Genomic DNA, 23,168 nt, shown 5'->3' on the forward strand with positions numbered 1-23,168 from the left:
GGTAGAGAAGGGTAGAGAAAGAAAAAGCAGCTGGAGAGTGAAGCCCCTTATTCCCATTGAAAAAGCAATATGAAAATCTCAAGGTAACTGATTTAATGCCAGTAGTTAATCCCGTGAGATGGTGGGCCACTCTCAGCTCTACTCCCCACAGAACACAGTGTACAATACCACAATAATAACACAATGTAGCCATTTGTTTTCCTACAAGAAACCACTATTTGGGGGCTAGTCTAGGATTTTAACCCTGGACCTCTCATAGCTCAGTATGCTGCGAATCACCAGAATGAGTTTGAAATAAAAACTTCTTCATCCCACTCAAAACATGTACACAACCCTATCATAACAGAAATACCTACTAGGTGTACTGATTGTGCTCTAGTTAATTGAGTGTGCTGCATTGAGGACCTAGTTGAAAACAGCACATGGCCTTGTCATGTGTATGACCGTCGGGTGTTTCCTTACAGACATTTCCATTAACAGAATGAGTGAGGTATGAAAAGCATCATTATCTTACCAGTCAACACCCCCCGCCTGTTCACATGCACACAACATCATGGTTGATATCTGCAACCCACTGCTCCCTCTGGTGGCCGGTCTGGGTAAAACGTTTCTCCTCTGATTTGGAATTACTGGATGGCGAAGTAATTATATGACGAGATGTAAACATGATCATTGTTAGATTCTAACCATTGAGTAGTGTTTGTAAAAAAATATATACATAATTTAAAAAAGTTGGATTCACTAAAGCGATAGTGCAGGAAAAGTACATGTGTATATATTTGTTTCCTTACCTTGAGAGTTTTGGAGTAGGAAAGACCTCAATCCACACTGATTTAGCCACTACCACCAATGGCTAATATTTGCATTTTCAGACCAAAAACCAATCAATGTATCCAGATTAGCATGTTTTAAATGTCATGCCCAAATATGCTACCAAATACTTTATTTAGTGTCACAAAGAGGAGCGATTTCACTGAAATGACATGCAAACAGAGAATATCAAATTAATAAAATCTTACCACCATATATCACTTCAACATACCAGACACACATTCATATCAGTCAGTGTTTTAATCCCAAATTACTAAATCAATTAATTATTTGATCTATAGTGTGTGTAGTTTAATGGAGGGTGGATATTGAGGTAATAGGAAGAGCAGGCACAACTATGATCTGAAATAGCTGCAGGCAAAAAGCTATTTGTGGTGATTTTCTTAAACACCCCCACACCCACAAAAAAAAGCATGTTATAATCTGCGGTTATAAATCTGGTCTGTGTTGGCAACTCTAGCCATGTTGTCAAACTGTTGATCTACGGATCAGAGAAGGGAATAAGTGTTGTTTGACTCCGAGGCCTACTTACAGATACAGCCACTGGTAGTACTTGGGTGAATATATTTAATCTCCATCACTAAGCACTCTAACCATAATTGAAAGTGCTTTAATATCAGACACTTCCTTCATCTTCAACACAAGGGTTAGTGATGTAGCATTAGCAACATTTTCGTTCCCGTTCCATTTAAAACCGCAATCTGGGATATTTACAGCCATCATTAATCATTTTAATTAATTTTTATATATATATATATATATATATCTCCATTGATTCCTGTGGAATATCATTTAGAAATGCATCATGAGTTTACCACAACTGTCTTCTATCATGTCCCAAAATGTAAGGTTGTTTTGTTCCATTATAAACAGTGTCTTTGTAAAACTTTGCACAACTTTAAAGTACGTTTACAATTGTCATGTGGATGTCATGGACTGTCAGTCCTTGCAGAAAGAGCCCCGTTTATGAATTTGAGGATTCATTGGAGGGGGGGGGTTACATGACCCCAGCCTCATCCCTCATCTGTATACCAAAACATCTGTATACCAAAACGGGCAGTCCGTTTGGCTGGGGGGGGGGGGAACAAATCCCAGACTGCACCTTTAACACTCCCTAGTCTGTTTAATATGCGCTTCAACACACATCCGCATGCCTGGCTCAGTAGCTCAAAAAAATGACAACACTTTTCACAAGCAGCACGTCTAGTGGTGCCTAACATTTATTTTTTGCGGCTAAAATAATACTCCTGGATTTGTCTGTGCTTGAGCCTCCGGAGGATATGTTTACACACAAATCTCAGGCATACTGTAATTTGCCATGTTTTATGTTTTTTGGTTTTGCTAAAGTGTGAAAGTACCTGCCGCTTTGAAATGTGCTCTGGGGCTGAAATGTTGGATGTTGTACTGGCTGAAAATTATCTTAAAACATGTTCTGTGATGTTGACCCCCCCAGGAGGCCTATAGACCTATAACACTCATTAAAGACAGAGGTTAACAAATGCATGGTGACAGTTCTAAGGCCAGGCTATATCACTTGGGTGCTGGCTATAGAATGGTAACAGACACATACTTGTCCAGGGGCAACGAAGAGCAATCAGTGTCAGCTACCACTGGACATTATACTGCCACAGGATGTGATGCTGTCAGTGACACATGTTGGTTGGTCATTTAGGAGCCTTAAAGGACTCAAGGCCTGGAGGTCGTTGTGACTCAATGGAAGTTTAACAGAATACAGCGAGACATTCAGGGCCTTTGGTTTACATTTTATTCGACAAGACAATGATCCTTAAAACACATAATAGGTTTTCAAAAAAGCAAATTAAAAAAAAAATTTAAAGGGGGGGGGGGGGAATTAAGAACATGTTTACAAAAAAAAATCACAATGATCAAGTGTTTGGCTTTCCACAATCAGAGGTTACCTCGTCTTTTTTTAATCTCATATTTATTTTCTAAGACAGAAACAAATGTGTAAATGAACAAGCTAAAAAAAAATAAAGTAACGAAGGCACATCTGGCTTGGTGATGAAAAAAAATGCGACAATGAATGTGAGATAATTAAACAAGCGGGGAAGAAGACCGGATTCAGATTAGCGTTAATCGCTAACATTCACAGTTTGTATTTTTTGGCATTAAACCTATCGGGACGGAGGCAAAGCGCTTGGCAAACACACACTGCAACTCATGCTGCAGCGAGAAATCGTTATCAGATGCCTTGACTATAAAACAACAGAACTAAACAGAATGCTGACTCATTGGTCTTTGATAATAACAAACCCAGGGGGCCCAATGATTGTCGTTTTCTAAACTCAATATATCAACACATCTTAAATTTTGAGGCTCTTTTTATAGGCAAAACACAAAACAGTACAATATATTTCCGACGGCAATATGAAGCAATAAATAAAAAAAATATTTAAAAAAGAAGATGGAATCACAGTTTATAAAAGCAAATTTTAAAAAATACACAGTTAATTTCCCTTTGAACTCTGACCTGTGTAAGGGTTATAAAATTCAGATGTGATTGTCTGACACTGCACCACATTATGCGAGCCCACCGCCTACAGCCATACGTTTTCAAAAATGGCGGCACGAGTATTTTTGCACAGAGAAGAAGTTGAGCTACCCATAGTTCCATGCAGCATGCAGACATTATCTTTAAATTAAACACCATAGAGACCCGAAGTGCCACCAAAAGCCAATGAAAGTTGTTTTCAAAGTGATTGTCACATAAAAAAACGACAATAGCGCAGTGGAGCACTGACTGATTGAATAAAGAACCGTGAGGTAGGCAGTTACTACTGTGTTCTATTTCTCTGTCCGTATGCCCACCTCGCAGTCTATATACCACATCTATTTTTTCTACATCTGTCCAGCAATCATTAGTGTAATAGTATCTATTTATTTCCTTAAAGCTACATGTGCTTTTTGTTCACGTTTTGTCTTTTTCTTCGCGTCGTTTTATTTAATTCAACAAGCTAATGTATTTAGCGAGTATATCCTCGCTTGCTTGCCTCTTGAGGTGACGCGGACAGATCAATGCACTCGTGGAATTGTGCGACTCAAGCTCTTTGGAACGGCCAGAACCAATGATTTTTGTTCCCATTACTCAGCAAGAGTTACATACAACTCTTTGTTTATTGCGCCCTGCAGTAAGCACTCTGTGGACAGAACATAGTTATATGCTGACTGACTTAGTATCAGCTAAAAGCTATCTCAAGTCGTGCTGTGCGCCTTCTATACGGCCTAAATCACCCCGCTGCTCCACATCCATGTGTTTGTGCTTGAAGTAGACGATACAATGGAGGAACGCAAAGACATCGACAACATTCAAAAAGTATAAGGCCTGGTGTGTCTAAGTAGCCTTGGGGAAAAAGTGAGCCAACTGATTGAAACAAGCCACCGATCATGCCATGCAGAGTTACAAGGGCTAAAATCCACACCGCATTTTTAGATTAAAAACATAAGCCTTGTGACTGACAACCTCAATACCCGTTAAAGTAAAATGTATACTTTTTTTTCTTCCAATTTCACATGGAAACTGACACCCCTATACATAGAGGTTCTGAAAACACCTACACTCGTTTTTTTGTTTTGACATTTTACACATTTCACCGACAATATATTAAATCAGCATTATTATTTACAGTGTTCGTTGATAATTTGGTTCACTTAGACATCTTTGACCAACTTGACACGGTCTCACATAATTGTGTTTCGGTACATAAAAGAATAAGACTAAAATAGAAAAGATTTCAATTCATATTTCACTGTGTGTAAAATAAACAGCATATATTACAGCGTATAATAGCCACTTCATCTACATAAATTGGTACGAATGGCAGTATTTTCCAATATATGCTGGGTATTTTGACACTGAAAATACAATCCTTATAATTTGAACTTAATTGGACTTAAATGTTCATCTTTCCTGTGTGTGTGTGTGGCGGGGCGGGGCGGGGATTGCACGCTCATTGATAATTGTGTTTGCATTGTGTGCTTTGCTGGAAACAAAGATGTCACACTTCGTTACCCTAACAACGTAGTATTGCCAGCTCTTGAAATTTAGATTGAACCCAAAACATGAGTCAGATTCTTAAACTTTGTCATGTTGCAATGTTATAAAGCAGTGACAACCTCATTCTGTTCATACTGCCATAAAACGGCATTTTGGTCTGAGGATGCTTACTGTACATTATAAACTGGGTGGTTCGAGCCCTGAATGCGGATTGGCTGAAAGCTGTGGTATATCAGACCGTATACCACAGTTCTAATTACGTTGGTCACCAGTTTATAATAGCATTAAGGCACCTCGGGGGTTTGTAGTATATGGCCAACATACCACGGCTAAGGGCTGTACCCAGAAGAACAGCCCTTAGCCGGGGTATATTGGCCATATACCACACCATCTCTGGTCCTTATTGCTTAAGTATAACACTGCAACATTCAAACAAACAGTTTCGAGTGATAATTCTGGTGATATTTTGAATTGTGTTTCTGGTGATATTACCTTTCCGGAATCACAAGAGTAGTAAACACTGCATTTAGGTTCTGATCACATCGGGAGGCTGGATCGGTCCAGAGCCTTCCTGGGTCTACAGGCACGTTGTTGTTGTCGTCGTCACGGAGGCTAAAACGTCATCTGCTAAACATACATGGCTGCCGACACAAAGCTTTCTCCGCGGGCCACAGTGGTCGACGGCGGCTCGTCAACGTGGTGACCGCCCGCGCCGGAGTACGGCGGCAGGGCTCCGTCATTTAGCGTGTCGTCGACGTCGGCATATCGTATCGAGTCCTCCAGGACAGCAGGGCCGCCGCCATTAGCAGCCCCACCGCCGGCGGCGTTTTCATCGTCATCGTCGCAGGCATCCAGATCCTGTAACAGCAACAGATCCCGGTTGAACCAGCAACAACTCTCGAGAAAATGTCATCAACTGTGGTATGGTAGACAAAATCCACTCCTTGACCATGCACCGTTCAATAGTTTCACAATAGGTTAAAATAGCTTTTTTTGCTTACAAAATAGTCAAGATGTTGAGGGACCATGCAGGTAGAATGTTATAATATAGTACAAAAGGGTGAGTAATCGGACGATAGAGACGAATCCAAAGTCTAGAAAGCTGTACCTCATGAAGGGTAAAGGTCGTACAGGTAGTAAATCAACGACTATAAACAGCACTGTGTGAAAATGGAGACAGTCCGGGTTGTGTTCATAAGGCACCCAATGGCAGACAACAGACTGAAACATGGAGCAACTACCTGGACTAAAGTACGATAGGAAACATTCCTTTTTTTTTTGGTTTTCTGGTGTGACCTAAAGATCACAACCCAGAGAATGGAGATTGGAGGATGTCCTCTTACCGTGACAGGCTCTCCGCTGGTCTCGTAGTAGACCTTACTTAAAGGCTGGGTCTCCGTCAACTCCTTCGTCACTGGGTCCGTGACATGCTTGTTCAGCTGTGGGTAAAGTCAGATAACTGGGCCACTCATCTCCAATCAATAGCCATTAGCCCCATTACGAACTGCACTCCGTGTGGTTTATGACCTTCAATAATAACGAGCCCTGAGTGACAGGGAACGTGGACCACTCACCATCTCTGTGGAGCTGCCGGTCTTCACAGGCGGAGGGGGCTTGTGCTTGGGAGGACCACTGATTGGATGAGAGAAAAGGAGGGCAGGGGGAGAGGTTAGTGCAACTCACTGTCCACACCTAACAGATATGGAGTGAGTAAAACTTAATTGATTGGAGGAAATATATGGATTTGCTAAATCGTACATATTGAAAAAAAAAATATGACTTAGAAATCGCTAAGAGTGTCCTGAAAGGACAATTTGCTGAGAGCGGGGACACTCACTCTCCGTTCTCTGCGTTCTGCTTGCGTTTGCGGACCAGCACGATGGCAGCACCCACGATCGCCACCAGGAGGACCACACCAATGATGCCTCCGATAATGCCAGCCGTCGACGGCCCTGCTGTTTTCTTTCGCTGCTCTGAAAGAGAAGACGACGCGGGGGTACTTAGGATTTCGTCCAATTCAAATATACGTGTCATCACTCCTTGTGATAAGAGCTGGGGGGAACATCAGCTGTTAGAAATCAGAATCCAATCAGAAGTGTTAAATGAAAACAGCTGTACTGAAGAACAGGGGCCTGTTCAGGAGGATGTCACAGAACATTCCGATAAAAACGCGTCACACAGAACAGACATGACTGTTCATTCTATTTCTCTCTGCAACATTCAGAGCATTTCTCACCATCGAACGCACGCCAGGAAATGAGCTGTTAAGCATTTAAATGCCTGCCACACATCTTATCATCCCCTGATGTTCTGCGTTGACCTCAGCCTCCTTGCTCAATTATGCCTATGTTTGTGATTTCCAGAGGGCATTGAGGCTGAGTGAGGCGTCTAAATTAAATGTAAAAGCCTCTCATTATGTTGGTTTTAACCAGCTTGCAGTTTCCACAGATTGCCACTAGACCACTATTATCCTCAATATCACATTGGAGGACAATGGCGGTCGACTTCCTCTTTTCAGCCACATGGTGGTGTGCTGTTGCCAAGCTAGCACCTCGCTGCTGAGAGTGAGTGAGTGAGAGCATAAATCACTTTGTAGATTCTCACTCCGGCTTGCGTCCATATCAGAGATTCCGACTACGGGTGATTCCACTGGGAACGGCGCAGACCCGCGCATCTGTTAGCTGTGTAGGTGTAGTGGAGTCTGCTGTATCTACGCCGGGGACACGTTCAGAGACACACACTCGTACAACCGCAGTCACAGCCGAAAAGAGACCGGTCAGCGTCAATCATTTGCTATCGCATAAACATGAAATGGAGAAGGGAAGGAGGGAGATATGGGGCGGTGGCCAGGGCTCGGTCCTGAATTGCTCGCTCTCTCTCTTTCTCAAAGCTGGATCCGCAGACACACACACACACAAATCTATACAGACAGAAGCCCCCCTCCCCCAACCTATTGGCATCCCTCTGTGGCTACCCTAGCTGCTGATCTGATGTGCTGTGCTTGATATCAGCATTTACATTAGCAGCGTTTACCATTAATGTTCTCAGATAAAAATAAAACTGTATTTTCAATAAATAATGAGTCATGTTAGTTACTGCATCAAAAACAAGCCGTCTAACATGGAGGAAATGAACTGGTCTTAAAACAATTATAGACGGAAAAAGAAAAACAATCTGTTGGTTATTGGTCAAGTCCAGATACACCCATCCCTGTTTCAGTCTGCGTTCTTATGTTCAGTCTGTTTTCTTATGCCTGATGAATATAACCCTGTTTGAAGGGCAGGAGGGCTGAGGGAAGGAGGTAAAAGAAACAGACGATTGTATTGGCTGGGAAAAGGGGGGTAACGATAGGGGGTGCCCACCCACCCGATACCCACGGGTTTGGCAGAGAATGAGGGCCAAGACAGGGTGGGGGTAAGAAGAGAGGGAGGGAGAGAGAAAAAGGATTTGGATCAGATTTTGTCAGGGTGGATACAAGAATGGGGCGTGGTGGAGTGGAGAGGGAGACGATGTCATTGGAGACTGATTAGCTCACATAACAGATGTGATGTGAATAGACAAACCCCTTACCACACTAAGACCAACCCACCCCACACACACACACTCCTACCTAGTCATCCTAACATATTCTACCCCATATCTCTCCCAGTTCAGTCACTTACCAATACCATTCTGTCAGCCCAGATTGAAAGAATGAGACTATCCCGAACCCACATATTGTTACATTACAGCCTTATTCTAAAATGGATTAAATATGTATTTCTTGTCAATCTACACACAATAAACCATAATGAGAAAGCGAAAACAGGTTTTTATAAATATTTGCAAATGTATTAAATATAAAAACAGAAATACCTTATTTACATAAGTATTCAGACCCTTTGCTTTGAGACTTGAAATTGAGCTCAGGTGTATCCTGTTTCCGTTGATCATTCTTGAGATGTTTCTACAACTTGATTGAAGTCACCTGTGGTACATTCAACTGATTGGACATGATTTGGAAAGGCACACCTGACAGTGCATGTCAGAGCAAAAACCAAGTCGAAGGAATTGTATGTAGAGCTCCGAGACAGGATTGTGTCGAGGCACAGATCTGGGGAAGGGTACAAAAAAATGCCTGCAGCATTGAAGGTCCACACAATGACCACCCGGGCAAACTGAGCAATCGGGGGAGAAGGGCCATGGTCAGGAAGGTGACCCGATGGTCACTCTGACAGAGCTCCAGAGACTGGGGCGAAGGCTCACCTTACAACAAGACAATGACCCTAAGCATACAGCCAAGACAACGCAGGAGTGGCGTCAGGACAGGTCTCTAAATATCCTTGAGTGGCCCAGCCAGAACCCAGACTTAAACCCGGTCAAAAATCTCTGGAGAAACCTGAAAATAGCTGTGCAGCAACGTTCCCTGACAGAGTTTGAGAGGATCTGCAAGAGAGGAATGGGAGAAACTCCCCAAATACTGGTGTGCCACGCTTGTAGCGTCATACCCAAGGTTGTAATCGCTGCCAAAGATGCTTCAACAAAGTACTGAGTAAAGGGTCTGAGTACTTATGTAAATGTGATCATTTTCTTCTAACACATTTTCAAAAAATTCTAAAAACCAGTTTTTGTTTTGTCACCATGGGGTATTGTGTGTAGATTGGTGAGGAAAAAATGTAATGTAATCCATTTCAGAATAAGGCTGTAACGTAACAAAATGTGGAAAAAGTCAAGGGGTCTGAATACTTTGAGAGCACTGCATATACATAAGATGTGTGAGGCTAGAGAGAGAGAGAGAGATGGGAGGGAAGGATGGTGCTAGGAGGGAGAGCAGAGGAGAGCGACAGGGGTGCGAAGGCTCTGAAGTGGGTCCAATAGAGGCAGACTGTAAAAGGTCCAGCGTCTCTCTGGGATACGGTTTAAGTGACAGGGAGGAACAACTAGCGAAACAACCCCTCACAGTCGGCCTGGCTCTCATTGCCATTGGCATTCTGCTGCTCCACTCCTCCGCAAAACTCCCAACTGGGACAGCTCTCTCTCACTCTGTCTGTCTCCATCTCTCTCTCACAGTCCATTGCTCACTTTCCCTTCACTGGCAAGCAAGCTCTGAAATGTTCTCTTTTAGTCACACACTCGGTCAGACACAGAAGTGCACACACACACAGCCCTTTGGGCCGAAAAATGTTCAAATTCTACATAATTACCTTATAGTTCAAAAATGAACCACTAAAAAAAAAACGATTTCTTCCTCTCCTTTTTCAAAATAGGTATTGTACAGTAAGTGCTGGAGCTAGAGGGGGAGCGAAGGAGTGAAAGAAAGGATAAAGAATGGAGAGGGAGAGGGATAGAGAGAAGATTTCAACGTAACATGAAGTCAAATACTGCCTTGTGCTTAGAGGCCAAAACTGGATTACCCCTGACATCCGCCTCCCTCCACATGTTTTCCCTCCCTCTTTCTCTCTCCTTAGTGACCTAGCGTGTTCTCGGCTTCCCGCCTGCTCCACCAACCCAAGCCCTCACACCTTCTTACACACACACTTACTTTGCGGGGCCGTCTGTGATTGGAGAACAGGCTCGCAGGAGTGTTGCTCTCCTTGACTGTTTAGCGTCCAATGAGCCTACATCTTATCTTTCCCCATTGCTCACCAGTGAGCAATACAACGCAAGGCACACACAAACACACACAAAGTAGACCTTCAGCACCAATAGTCATTGGATCATGACGCCTCGTGGTAGCACTCAGAAACAAACCCTGCATGTGTACGTGTGTATCTGTGCGCTTTGAGTGTCTCATCGTTTTATGTCCCTCTTAGTCTTAATAGCTACACTTTTAAACCCTATCAAGAGATTCTCTCTTTTTCCGTGCCGGTCAACTCTCCCCATGCGTTTTGGTTTCCCTCCATCGTTCTTCCACTTAGTGGATTAAAAACACTTGTGTTCGCTTCCTCAAATAGCATGACTGGACCAGAAAAAAAAGTGTTTCTCACAAAAATAAAACTGAAATGAGTTTATCGTCATTGCAAACGCCTCCAACCATTCCATTCCCAGGGATCAAACTGGGTCAAATAGGCGCGAGACAGCAACAGCCACTTCATTTCGGCTCCAGCGTGGCCCACGTCCCCTGATCTTTGCCTTAAAACAGATCACGTACCCAGCGACTGTCACTTATCTGGGTCAAGTGGACCAAGGTTGGGCTTCGGGGGCGGCTCCCGCCTTTTACCGGGCAACCTTCCGCATAGGTAATGAGGCCTGGGTGTTTGCGGGGCCACCGAGGGTTTGTCAGGTCAAGAGAGCAGTGTGTGTGTGTGTGTAGCTCAGAAGGGCATGAAGCAGGTTTACTGAGCTGGGTGTCTCCAGACCAACAGGCACTTATACTAGCATGTCTTCGTGGCCACCACTGCTTGTGCCTAGTAGCATCAAGCAGAGCCAAAGCTAATTTACTGCGATCCCTCCCCTGTTGGCCCCTGTGCATTTTAACTGTCTGGAGATTAAGCTGAGGTCAGTCAGTGACACTGCATGTTTGTTTTGTCAGATTGTGTCGCTATATCCTTCTGTCTGTCCTTCTCTCTGTGTGTGCGTGCGCCCCTCACTGTGACACTGATCTCCTCTACTGCCTCCATGCCTCCCTCCCTCCCTCCCTCCTCCGCAGGCAGCAGTATGCTTCCTGCCATCCAGTGCCACAGTGAATCACAGCCCACACACTCCCATCCAGCCACTGCTGGCCCTCTAGCCCTGGGTAGACAGGCCTCTTACCCTTCCTCCACCCCCCCCCCCCATCGCCGCCCCACTGAGTGACCTTCCTCTCACATACAAACAGACACAAAAGGGACACAGAAACACAGTCAGACAGACAGACCCACGGACGAGGACAGCAGAAACACATACTTCCACCAAGTCTGCTCCTCCTGCTGCTACATGCCATATCAGTTTCTGATATAAACATTGGCAGTTGCAACGACACAGGAAACATATGCCACGCTAAAACGGTTTAAATTGGCTTAAACCCTGATACACACTGTCAGTGTGTAGGCCTTTTTTCCGTTCACTTTATCTTTTTAGAGAGAGGCCGTCTCTTAGGAATTGTTTTGACTGCATGCCGTGGATTCTACGTCGTGTTTTGACACCCCAGGTATGCAGGTACTTTCACTAACGGTCATACAAAATGGCCACCTCGTTCTTCCCGCAAAACAACATCACAACTTGTTTATCTGCGAGTAATTTGTTGCAGCTGGAGATGCTAGCATTGAACGTTGTAACCTCTCAACAGAAACACCGCCACTCACTATAATTCCCCTCACATACTGTGAACACACACACACACACACACACACACACACACACACACACAATCCCTGCAGGACTAACAGCTGATTTGTCTTAGCCTGCCTGTCGAGAACCAGACGTTTCATCATCCTCCACTCCCTCCCTCCCCTACACACTCATCCATCACCTCACACCTCTCTGTTCCGCTCCTGTAAAACTCCTCTTGTTTTACCACAATGGAGTTTTTCAGAGAACGGACAGATCAAGGGAGAAGCCCGGAGCGCACTTAAACCCCATTTCTGTGTCTTTCAGAATCTAATTTGCGTTTCCCGGATTATGGTTAGGAGGGGAGAGTAGGAATGAAAGAGAGAAAGAAAGACCAGAAAGAGAGCGCGAAAGAGAGGGTGAAATGGTTTTATAGAGAGAGAGAGAGAGATGAGCTACCTTGAGTGCATCGGTCTGAGATGGTGGTTAGTGGTTAACAGACTAATAGTGTAGTGAGCCGTAAGATTTTGCTACGCTAACGACGGTAAAGGTCTCTGGGATGTCTAGCCACGGCGTAACTAAAGGGCAGGCCCTGCGAGGCCACGGTTGGAGTGTGTTTAATGGACAGAGAGAGGTAGAGGAGGAGAGATAGAGAAAGATGAGCGGAAGGAACAGGGGAAAGAAAAACTAGAGAAAAGGAAAAGGAAAAAATGTAAATAATTATATATTCATGACTTCTGCGAAACCATCTACAAAAATGAATCGCTAGGAGACTGGAGAAAAAGAAGGGGAAAAAAACTCTGAATTTCACATTGGAATGAACTGCATTCTTTTCTACCTGTGATTTCCTATAATTGGACTCAATGAAAGGGTTGAACTTAGGGGTGAACATCAACTCTGTTGTTATGACAGCAGTGAGAAGCTGTTGTCGTGCAGCTGGGAAAAGACCAACAGTCATAGGAAAAACCGGAGAAACAGCCATGATCTGTACATATCGATATATGACTGAGGGAATGTATAACAAAGCCATTCCCATGGCAACACCGGCTGTTTTATAGACAGAGGAAGTGAGTCATCATTGAATTACAGAATATTGTGTATCAAATGTATATAGAACTCTAAATGCCAATGCATTCTAAACAATATATACCTTTTATATTAAAATGGTAGCCCACATTGTTTGCGACAAAGACTGTATTAACTACTAGGCTATTGCTGATTACCAGCAAGCACACAGCAATCTGTATGGCGGTTTACAGCATCAAAAAATATATACTCCACAGCTTATGGTTTGGAAGGTACGACTGAATAGAAGGAACTCACCCAATTAATTCCATCCAAGTGTTTTGATAGAGCATTTCGCTTTCATTACATCAATACATTCTGTGAAAGCCACACCTATTCTCTTGGGTGGAATAAGTGCTTCTGAAATCGGTTTAATTGCAGATAGCATTTTTTCTCTTTGTGGTAATTATCCACCTATGACAACCGCTGCATACTAATGAAATCTGAATCCATATTTAAAGGCCTTAACTGGTAGCAAAAACTATATTTTCTCTTGTGTCTTTATATAGATCGTCTAACCTCGGGTTGCTGGGGGCTTTTTATTTTTTTTAAACTGAACACTGATGTTCAGGAGCAGTGTTAATGAATGACAGAGCGCAGATGTCACGGTAAGGTACAACACACAAGCACTCAACAAAAACCCTTTTATTCACGGCCCCAGAGAAAGACACCCAACGCCGGTACTCATTCTAACAAAACGCAAACAGATAGAACATCTGCCGATCGAGACAAAAAAAAAAAAAACACACATACCTCTCTATATCGACATACTAATCAAAACACACGCGCATAATATACAGGTACACAAGCCCAGGCGGCAGCCAGAAGCATTAACGTCTTTAAGTGGGTTCCGCAGCAGGCATTATGCTGGGCTGAAAACTAAGCAGCGGAGTAGGAAGACTCGGTAAAGACACTGAGTGCCTCAGAGAGTAAACAGTAGCGGCTCATTAGCCCTGATCAAACCGCATTAAGACGAGGATTCTAAAATCACTAGCTCGGGAACAACGCGACTGTGTTTTATAACACATCTACAGACTGACTAACAGCTGCTGGCCACACCGTTCAGAGAGATGCGAACTAAATCCATTCAGACACAAAATGTCCACAACATTCAAAGAATGTTCCATCAAAACCTTCTCCGGGGAGCGTTGAACCGTTGGTATATTGTGCCATTTAAAACGCCTACTATTGTATGTAGTACATTCTTCGTAATCAGAGGGATTACGAATTGAGTCTTGGAGTCAAAGGTCACAGCTCTTATTAATCAGAGACACTTGGTTTATGAGCAGTGCTTGATGCTAATGGTTACTAATGATTGGGCCTAATTACTGTGGTGACTAGGCTGGTGTGAAGGAAAACGAGCCCCCGACTGAAACAAACAAACACTGGTGTGGTAAAATGAAAGCCGTTTGACGAACTCTACTCGGAGATTGTCACACTAGTGGAAGGAACGCATGGATGTCTATGGGCCCTGACAGATACTTAGTGGCTGCTCTCGATATCACCCAAGACCAGGAGTATCCCGCAAACACGACTTGTGTCAAACACTTTCAGGCCACATGAAATCATGGGCACACAAAACAAATAGTTTTACAAAAATATGCATTTTTGGGATCTGTATGTAAATAGTTCTAGTCACCTTGAAAGTAGCTATTTGCCCCCCCATAAAAAATGATTACTTTCCACTAAGCATAATAGTTAAAACTATAGCTGTCCCAGGTAGCAACACATCTGCCATGCTGATCTTCAACACTGTAGCTGCCCAGGGGCACATGCTCAAAGTCCCCTCCTGTAGTTCCTGTTCACCCACGACTGCATGGCCAGGCAGGACTTCAACACCGTCATTAAGTTTGCAGACGACACAACAGTGGTAGGCCTGATCACCGACAACGACGAGACAGCCTATAGGGAGGAGGTCAGACCTGGCCAGGTGGTGCCAGAATAACAACCTATCCCTCAACGTAACCAAGACTAAGGAGATGATTGTGGACTACAGGAAAAGGAGCACAGAGCACGTCCCCATTCTCATTGACAGGGCTGTAGTGGAGCAGGTTGATAGCTTCAAGTTCCTTGGTGTCCAAAACAACAAACTAGAATGGTCCAAACACACCAAGACAGTCGTGAAGAGGGCACGACAAAGCCTATTCCCCTCGGGAAACTAAAAATATTTGGCATGGGTCCTGAGATCCTCAAAAGGTTCTACAGCTGCACCATTGAGAGCATCCTGACCGGTTGCATCACTGCCTGGTACGGCAATTGCTCGGCCTCCGACCGCAAGGCACTTCAGAGGGTAGTGTGTACGGCCCAGTACATCACTGGGGCAAAGCTGCCTGCCATCCAGGACCTCTACACCAGGTGGTATCAGAGGAAGGCCCTAAAAATGGTCAAAGACCCCAGCCACCCCAGTCATAGACTGTTCTCTCTACTACCGCATGGCAAGCGGTACCGGAGTGCCAAGTCTAGGACAAAAAGGCTCCTCAACAGTTTTTACCCCTAAGCCATAAGACTCCTGAACAGATAACCAAATGGTTACCTGGACTATTTGCATTGTGTGCCCCCACAACCACTATTTTATGCTGCTGCTACTCTCTGTTTATCATATGTGCATAGTCACTTGAAACTATACATTCAGGTACATACTACCTCAATTGGCCCGACCAACCAGAGCTCCCGCACATTGGCTAACTGGGCTATCTGCATTGTGTCCCACCACCCGCCAACACCTCTTTTTTACGCTACTGCTACTCTCTGTTTATCATATATGCATAGCCACTTTAACCATATCTACATGTACATACTACCTCAATAAGCCTGACTAACCGGTGTCTGTATATAGCCTTGCTACTGTTATTTTCAAATGTCTTTTTACTGTTTACTGTTTAATTCCTTAACTCACCTACACATACCTTTTTTTCCACACTATTGGTCAGAGCCTGTAAGTAAGCATTTCACTAAGGTCTACACTTGGTGTATTCAGCGCACATGACAAATAAACTTTGATTTGATACCACAAAATCCACCAGTGAGAAGTGGGTGGCAGTTTTCCAAAACCTAGGGAAAGCCAACTTGATCAACATGTTCAGGGTTGTCTCACTTGTCCTCAGTGTGCCAGGCTCAAATGCCTTTGTGGAGAGGATTTTCTCTCGGATGACCACTAAATGGTCAGACTCAGATGTAGCAGTGCTTCAAATATCTGTGAACTGTGACTTGTCATGTGAGGACTTCTCTCTGGCTAAGCAAAAGGAGAAAGGACTGCTTGAATCAGTCAAGAGCAGCAAAAAATGTGGAATATTATTCAGATAAGTTTACATAATGATACAGTTTTAGTAAAGCTGTAGAGTAAATGGAATATAAAAAGGTTTTGCCTTTCCAATTGACTAAGAATATGATATACAGTGTATATTAATTCACACAACACCACACCCACACCGCCGTGGCACTGTGCACTGGCACACCACCTTTGTCCCTTATTTGGTAGTGAGAAAGTTGGCAACCCTATTAGAGCTTGATATCAAATGTTACTGTATTACCTTATGTCGCACTCATTATGAAAATATATTAGTTAGTAATTTTGAAGCTGCAAATGTGGTCTACTGTAATGTTGAGGTGATTCAATGCATTTACTTATAGGCTATAAACCAGTTGTTGTCGATCACCAAACATTTCTGTAAAAAAAAAAAAAAAACATTAAAGCCTTTTTCTTTTTTTTGTTTTCGTGCTGTTGGCGGTGCACTTGATTCAGCAGCCCTCGTGCCAGGAAAGCAAAAGTGTTCCCATTTTTAACCATTTCATGTGCCTGAAGATTGGGGCTGCCTGGTAGGCGCAGTTCTGAGAGCAAATCAAAAGCAGCTATATAGGCCTACCGCTGGCCAATCAGAGAGCTCCGACCACCGTGTCTGCACAGTTTCCTCGAGCCGTAGGCTGCAAAAAGAAGCCTCGAGCGCACAGCAAAGTTGCTACTTTGCGATTTCACCGTTTTTAAAACCATGACTAGAGAGACTAAATTAATACAGCAAAGAGCTGCTGGTTTTTAAAAAAATGGTTATGTTGTTATTCAGCACTGTTCAACACTTTTACAAGCCAAGCAATTGCAATTAATGATTATATCAAAGTGTTCCGATAAGCTTACATTGTTATTATTAGCGACTCGTCTTTTTTAATATCAAGGAATATTTAACTTTCTCTGGTCATAGGAGTAACAACATGAATTGGTTCATGAGGCAGAAATAACGCAGTGCGACTTGAGTTTCGCCATCAGCTAGAAGACTGTCCCCTTTCCTCAGCAGAAGGGAGGGAGAGAGGAGGGACGGGTGAGGCAGCCTCACAGCTGCTCCCTCCCACCCTTCAGACTGACCATCAGTTGCAGGCCATCAGTCCAGTAAAATAACAAATAAAAACGAATTATTATGCTCCCTCAGCTGTGCCTCACAAGTAATACAACAAATGATCTATTACCAGTGTGATCATATACCTACAATTTCAAAATGGTCTGAGAGCAACAACATTGGCAGTGCACTTCAAGCGTAGCCAATAAGCAGTGATCATTTATTGGACCAAGATCAAACTGCTACAGAACTGTTTTTAAATCGGTTAATGTTGCACACAGTAGGTACAGTGCCTTGCGAAAGTATTCGGCCCCCTTGAACTTTGCGACCTTTTGCCACATTTCAGGCTTCAAACATAAAGATATAAAACTGTATTTTTTTGTGAAGAATCAACAACAAGTGGGAATAATTTTGCACGCCCAATTTTTCAGTTTTTGGTTTGTTAAAAAAAGTTTGAAATATCCAATAAATGTCGTTCCACTTCATGATGGTGTCCCACTTGTTGTTGATTCTTCACAAAAAAATACAGTTTTATATCTTTGTTTGAAGCCTGAAATGTGGCAAAAGGTCGCAAAGTTCAAGGGGGCCGAATACTTTCGCAAGGCACTGTATATGTTTTTTTTAAAGTCATAAAAAAAAATACCTGAGCGGTCAATCTCGACTTGCTTTTGGACTCAGAAAAGGTTGGTGACCACTGCTATAGGCTATATTAAGATTCATATCCGAGAGCCCTCCAAACCGAGTGCTATTGTTGATATATTTATAATAAACTAACTGTTGGAGTTTTTGGTTCTTCATAAAATATCTGTCTGCCATCAAATAAATATTTATTGTGTTTTCAAATAGGTATTCAAACACCCTGCGTGTCCCCAGGCACCCTCATTTGTTGACTTCTGTGATTGAAAAAACGTTGGTTTCATTCATGTCAACATCAGAAGCCTCCCCCCTAAGTTTGTTTTACTCGCTGCTTTAGCACACTCCGCCAACCCTGATGTCCTTGCCATGTCTGAATCCTGGCTTAGGAAGGCCACCAACAATTCTGAGATTTCCATACCCAGCTACAACATTTTCCGCCAAGATAGAACTGATAAAGGGAGAAGAGTTGCAATCTACTGCAGAGATAGCCTGCAATGTTCTGTCAATGTTCTGTCATATTTTCCAGGTCTATACCCAAACAGTTTGAATTTCAAATTTTAAAAATGAACCTCTCCAGAAATAAGTCTCTCACTGTTGCCGCCTGCTATCGACCCCCCTCCGCTCCCAGCTGTGCCCTGGACACCATTTGTGAATTGATCGCCCCCATCTAGCTTCAGAGTTCGTTCTGTTAGGTGACCTAAACTGGGATAACACCCCGGCAGTCATACAATCTAAGCTAGATGCCCTCAATCTCACACAAATCATCAAGGAACCCACCAGGTACAACCCTAAATCCGTAAACATGGGCACCCTCAGACATTATCCTGACCAACTTGCCCTCCAAATACACCTCTGCTGTTTTCAATCAGGATCTCAGCGATCACTGCCTCATTGCCTGTATCCGCTATGGGTCCGCGGTCATCACTGTCAAACGCTCCCTAAAACACTTCTGCGAGCAGGACTTTCTAATCGACATGGCCCAGGTATCCTGGAAGGATATTGACCTTATTCCGTCAGTTGAGGATGCCTGGTCATTCTTGAAAAGTAATTTCCTCACCATCTTGGATAAGCATGCTCCGTTCAAAAAAATGCAGAACTAACTCCAGAACTGACTGCCCTTGACCAGCACAAAAACATCCTGTGGCGGACTGCAATAGCATCGAATAGTCCCCACGATATGAAACTGTACACGGAAGTCAGGAACCAATACACACAGTCAGTCAGGAAAGCAAAGGCTTGCTTTTTCAAGCAGAAATTCACATCCTGTAGCTCTAACTCCAAAAAGTTCTGTGACACTGTAAAGTCCATGGAAAACAAGAGCACCTCCTCCCAGCTGCCCACTGCACTGAGGCTAGGTAACACGGTCACCACTGATAAATCCATGATAATCTAACATTTCAATAAGCATTTCTCAACGGCTGGCCATGCGTTCCTCCTGGCTATTCCAACCCCGGCCAACAGCTCCGCCTCCCCCGCAGCTACTCGCCCAAGCCTCCACAGCTTCTCCTTCACCCAAATCCAGACAGCAGATGTTCTGAAAGAGCTGCAAAATCTGGACCCGTACAAATCAGCTGGGCTAGACAATCTGGACCCTCTCTTTCTAAAACTATCCGCCGCCATTGTTGAGACCCCTATTACCAGCCTGTTCACCTCTCTTTCGTATTGTCCGAGATTCCTAAAGATTGGAAAGCTGCTGCGGTCATCCCCCTCTTCAAAGGGTGTTACAGACCTATATCAATCCTGCCCTGCCTATCTAAAGTCTTCGAAAGCCAAGTTAATAAACAGATCACTGACCATTTCGAATCCCACCATACCTTCTCCACTGTGCAATCCGGCTTTCGAGCCGGTCACGGTTGAACCTCAGCCACGCTCAAGGTACTAAACGATATCATAACCGCCAATGATAAAAGACAGTACTGTGCAGCAGTCTTCATCGACCTGGCCAAGTCTTTCATCTCTGTCAATCACCGTATTCTTATCGGCAGATTCAATAGCCTTGTTTTTTCTAATAACTGCCTCGCCTGGTTCACCAACTACTTTGCAGACAGAATTCAGTGTGTCAAATCGGAGCGCATGTTGTCCGGACCTCTGGCAGTCTCTATGGGGGTACCCACAGGGTTCAATTCTCGGACCGACTCTTTACTCTGTATATATCAATGATGTCGCTCTTGCTGAGGGCGATTCCCTGATCCACCTCTACGCAGACAACACCATTCTGTATACTTCTGGCCCTACCTTGGACACTGTGCTAACTAACCTCCAAACGAGCTTCAATGCCTTACAACAACTCCTTCCGTGGCCTCCAACTGCTCTTAAAATGCTAGTAAAACCAAATGCATGCTTTTCAACCGTTCGCTGGCCGCACCCGCCCGACTAGCATCACCACCCTGGACGGTTCCGACCTAGAATATGTGGACAACTATAAACACCTCAGTGTCTGGCTAGACTGTAAACTCTCCTTCCAGACTCATATTAAACTTCTCCAATTCAAAAAATCAAATCTAGAATCGGCTTTCTATTTCGCAACAAAGCCTCCTTCACTCACGACGCCAAACTTACCCTAGTAAAACTGACTATCCTACCGATCCTCGACTTCGGCGATAATAGCTTACAACACTCTATTCAGCAAACTGGATGCAGTCTGGTCACAGTGCCATCCGTTTTATTACCTCCCACCACTGCGACCTGTATGCTCTAGTTGGCTGGCCCTCACTACATATTCGTCGCCAGACCCACTGGCTACAGGTCATCTATAAGTCTATGCTAGGTAAAGCTCCGCCTCATCTCAGTTCACTGGTCACGATAACAACACCCACCCGTAGCACACGTTCCAGCAGGTATATCTCACTGATCATCCCCAAAGCCAACACTTCATTTGGCCGCCTTTCCTTCCAGTTCTCTGCTGCCAGTGACTGGAACGAGTTGCAAATATCGCTGAAGTTGGAGACTTATTTCCCTCACCAACTTTAAACATCAACTATCTGAGCAGCTAACCAATCGCTGCAGCTGTACATAGTCCATCTGTAAATAGCCCACCCAATCTACCTACCTCATTCTCATACTGTTTTTATTTGATTTACTGGTGTGCAAAAGAGCAGAAAAGTATCTCTACTTGCACATCATCATCTGCTCATATATCACTCACAGTGTTAATCTGCTAAATTGTAATTATTCGCTTCTATGGCCTATTTATTGCCTACCTCCTCATGCCTTTTGCACACACTGTATATAGACTTTCTTTTTTCTACTGTGTTATTGGCTTGTTTATTGTTTACTCCATGTGTAACTCTGTTGTTGTCCGTGTCACACTGCTTTGCTTTATCTTGGCCAGGTCGCAGTTGTGAATGAGAACTTGTTCTCAACTAGCCTACCTGGTTAAATAAAGGTGAAATAAAAAAAATGTTTTTTTCTGAGACCTTTATTTGATTATCAAAGAAAATAGTTGCAACTATCAAAACTATATTCGGCTACAGAGTATTTGAACTTGGCATATTCAAAAAAACTACAAAATACAAATATTTTCTTCCCTTGTCTGCCCCCCCCCCCCCCCCACACACACACTGCCTAATCAACAGGGTCATTAGCATAATAAACTGGGCTGCCCAGTGTCACTGCGACGAGTTAATAGCTTCATACGCGACTGCTGTGTCACCAAGGTAGGAAGACGGGGCGTTCAAGCCTGCAGACAAAGACGTTGCTAAAACAGCAGGGGGGGGTCCAAAGAGGAAAAGGAAGACATCCTGTATGTGTAGACAAGTCACTGGAAATACACCCCTTAGGGTACAACCTGGTTCGACTGCCAAGCCCTGTGTGCTTACAAACTGAGAAAATCGCAATCCGCTCCAGTCTTTGCATATGGGGAAAAACACACAACGCGTTTAGTTTTTTTTAATGCAGAAAAGGAGCTGCAAAACTCTTCCCCCTGATATCTTGGCAGGTCAGAGCAAGCCTGCCATTCCTAAGCGAGGATCTTGAAGCATGTCAAACCTGGTTACCTACCAGTGGGTAAAAGGGAGGCGCGTGGCGTGTTACCCCCACGTTGACTCGAACACACACACACACACACGTACTCAAATGCGCATATACTCAGATACACAGCCTCCGGGCTCACAGTAGCAGCCAGGTAGCACCTTGGTAACAAGCACGCAACGCCTGCCACTGGGCCGTAGCCCCAAACATCAAGACTACAACAGAAAATCTATACAGTAGCATCAAAAGCATATTTCCAGTGAATATCATACATCAAAAGACTCACGGGCGCATCAAAGCTCACATTTCCTAATATACTGTGTAATACCCTTGAACCAACTGTGTAACACATTACCGTAGCTGCTATTCTGACAGTGCTAAAAAAAAGTGGGGCTATTACCAAATATGGCCGTAATATTTCAAATGTAAAAGTGACCGTAATGTTTCAAATATAAGTGCATGGTACTTAAATCGAATACAACAGATTGTATTTGCATAGCGTGTAAAGTTCATAACTGGTACGTTTGAGGGTTTTAACCCACATAAAATGATCAAAGGCTTTTCATAGCCCTCTTTTACAGTTTGTGAAATAAAAGCTGGGGTAAGTACTGCATCATGAGTAATACATTCTTTCTAGAATAATCTCTGCATGCAATTTCTGAGCTGTCTCATAACTGGGGCCAAGTCATGAAAGAATCTTCCGACTAGCTCTCTCATCCCAGCTGAATGGTAATACAATGTGCACTAACTCTGTTACAACGAACACAAACAAGGCCATCTTGAATACAATGGTCCTCTCCACATAATCAAAACGATTTATTTTTGCTACCTTGTGGCTAAATGTGCCAAAGAAAACAGTTTATTTCCTTGTTGGAGGAATGCGAGGTAGTGTCAAGCAGTCATGTGAAAACTGGACTTAGAAGGAATGAAATGTTAAGGCATCCGGCATCAAACAAACAGTGATTTATATTCAAGGCCATGTTAGAGGTAGCCTCGGTGCTCAAACAGCCTAGCTAAGCTAGCGCTAATGCTAAGGCCCGGGAAGGAGACTGGAGCCTTTCAGGGGGAGCCAATGACAGGAAGAGATGGGTGAGAGGAGC

The 23,168-nt window shown here is 43.7% G+C and overlaps 1 protein-coding gene across 1 annotated transcript in view; it reads right to left on the reverse strand.

The window, feature by feature from the left end:
• Nucleotides 1-2,578: 2,578 nt before the first annotated feature.
• Nucleotides 2,579-23,168, reverse strand: part of pvrl2l (PVR cell adhesion molecule related 2 like) — an 89,307-nt gene continuing 68,717 nt past the window's right edge. Inside the window, exons 7-10 of the mRNA XM_035795268.2 lie at nt 6,684-6,819; nt 6,421-6,478; nt 6,190-6,285; nt 2,579-5,704 (exon numbers count right to left, since the gene is read on the reverse strand). Coding sequence (XP_035651161.1) covers nt 5,474-5,704; nt 6,190-6,285; nt 6,421-6,478; nt 6,684-6,819 — 521 coding nt within the window. The 3' untranslated portion in view covers nt 2,579-5,473. The remainder of the gene's footprint in view (nt 5,705-6,189; nt 6,286-6,420; nt 6,479-6,683; nt 6,820-23,168) is intronic.

Source organism: Oncorhynchus keta, chromosome 20 (assembly GCF_023373465.1).
Source record: "Oncorhynchus keta strain PuntledgeMale-10-30-2019 chromosome 20, Oket_V2, whole genome shotgun sequence".
NCBI classification, from domain to species: domain Eukaryota; kingdom Metazoa; phylum Chordata; class Actinopteri; order Salmoniformes; family Salmonidae; genus Oncorhynchus; species Oncorhynchus keta.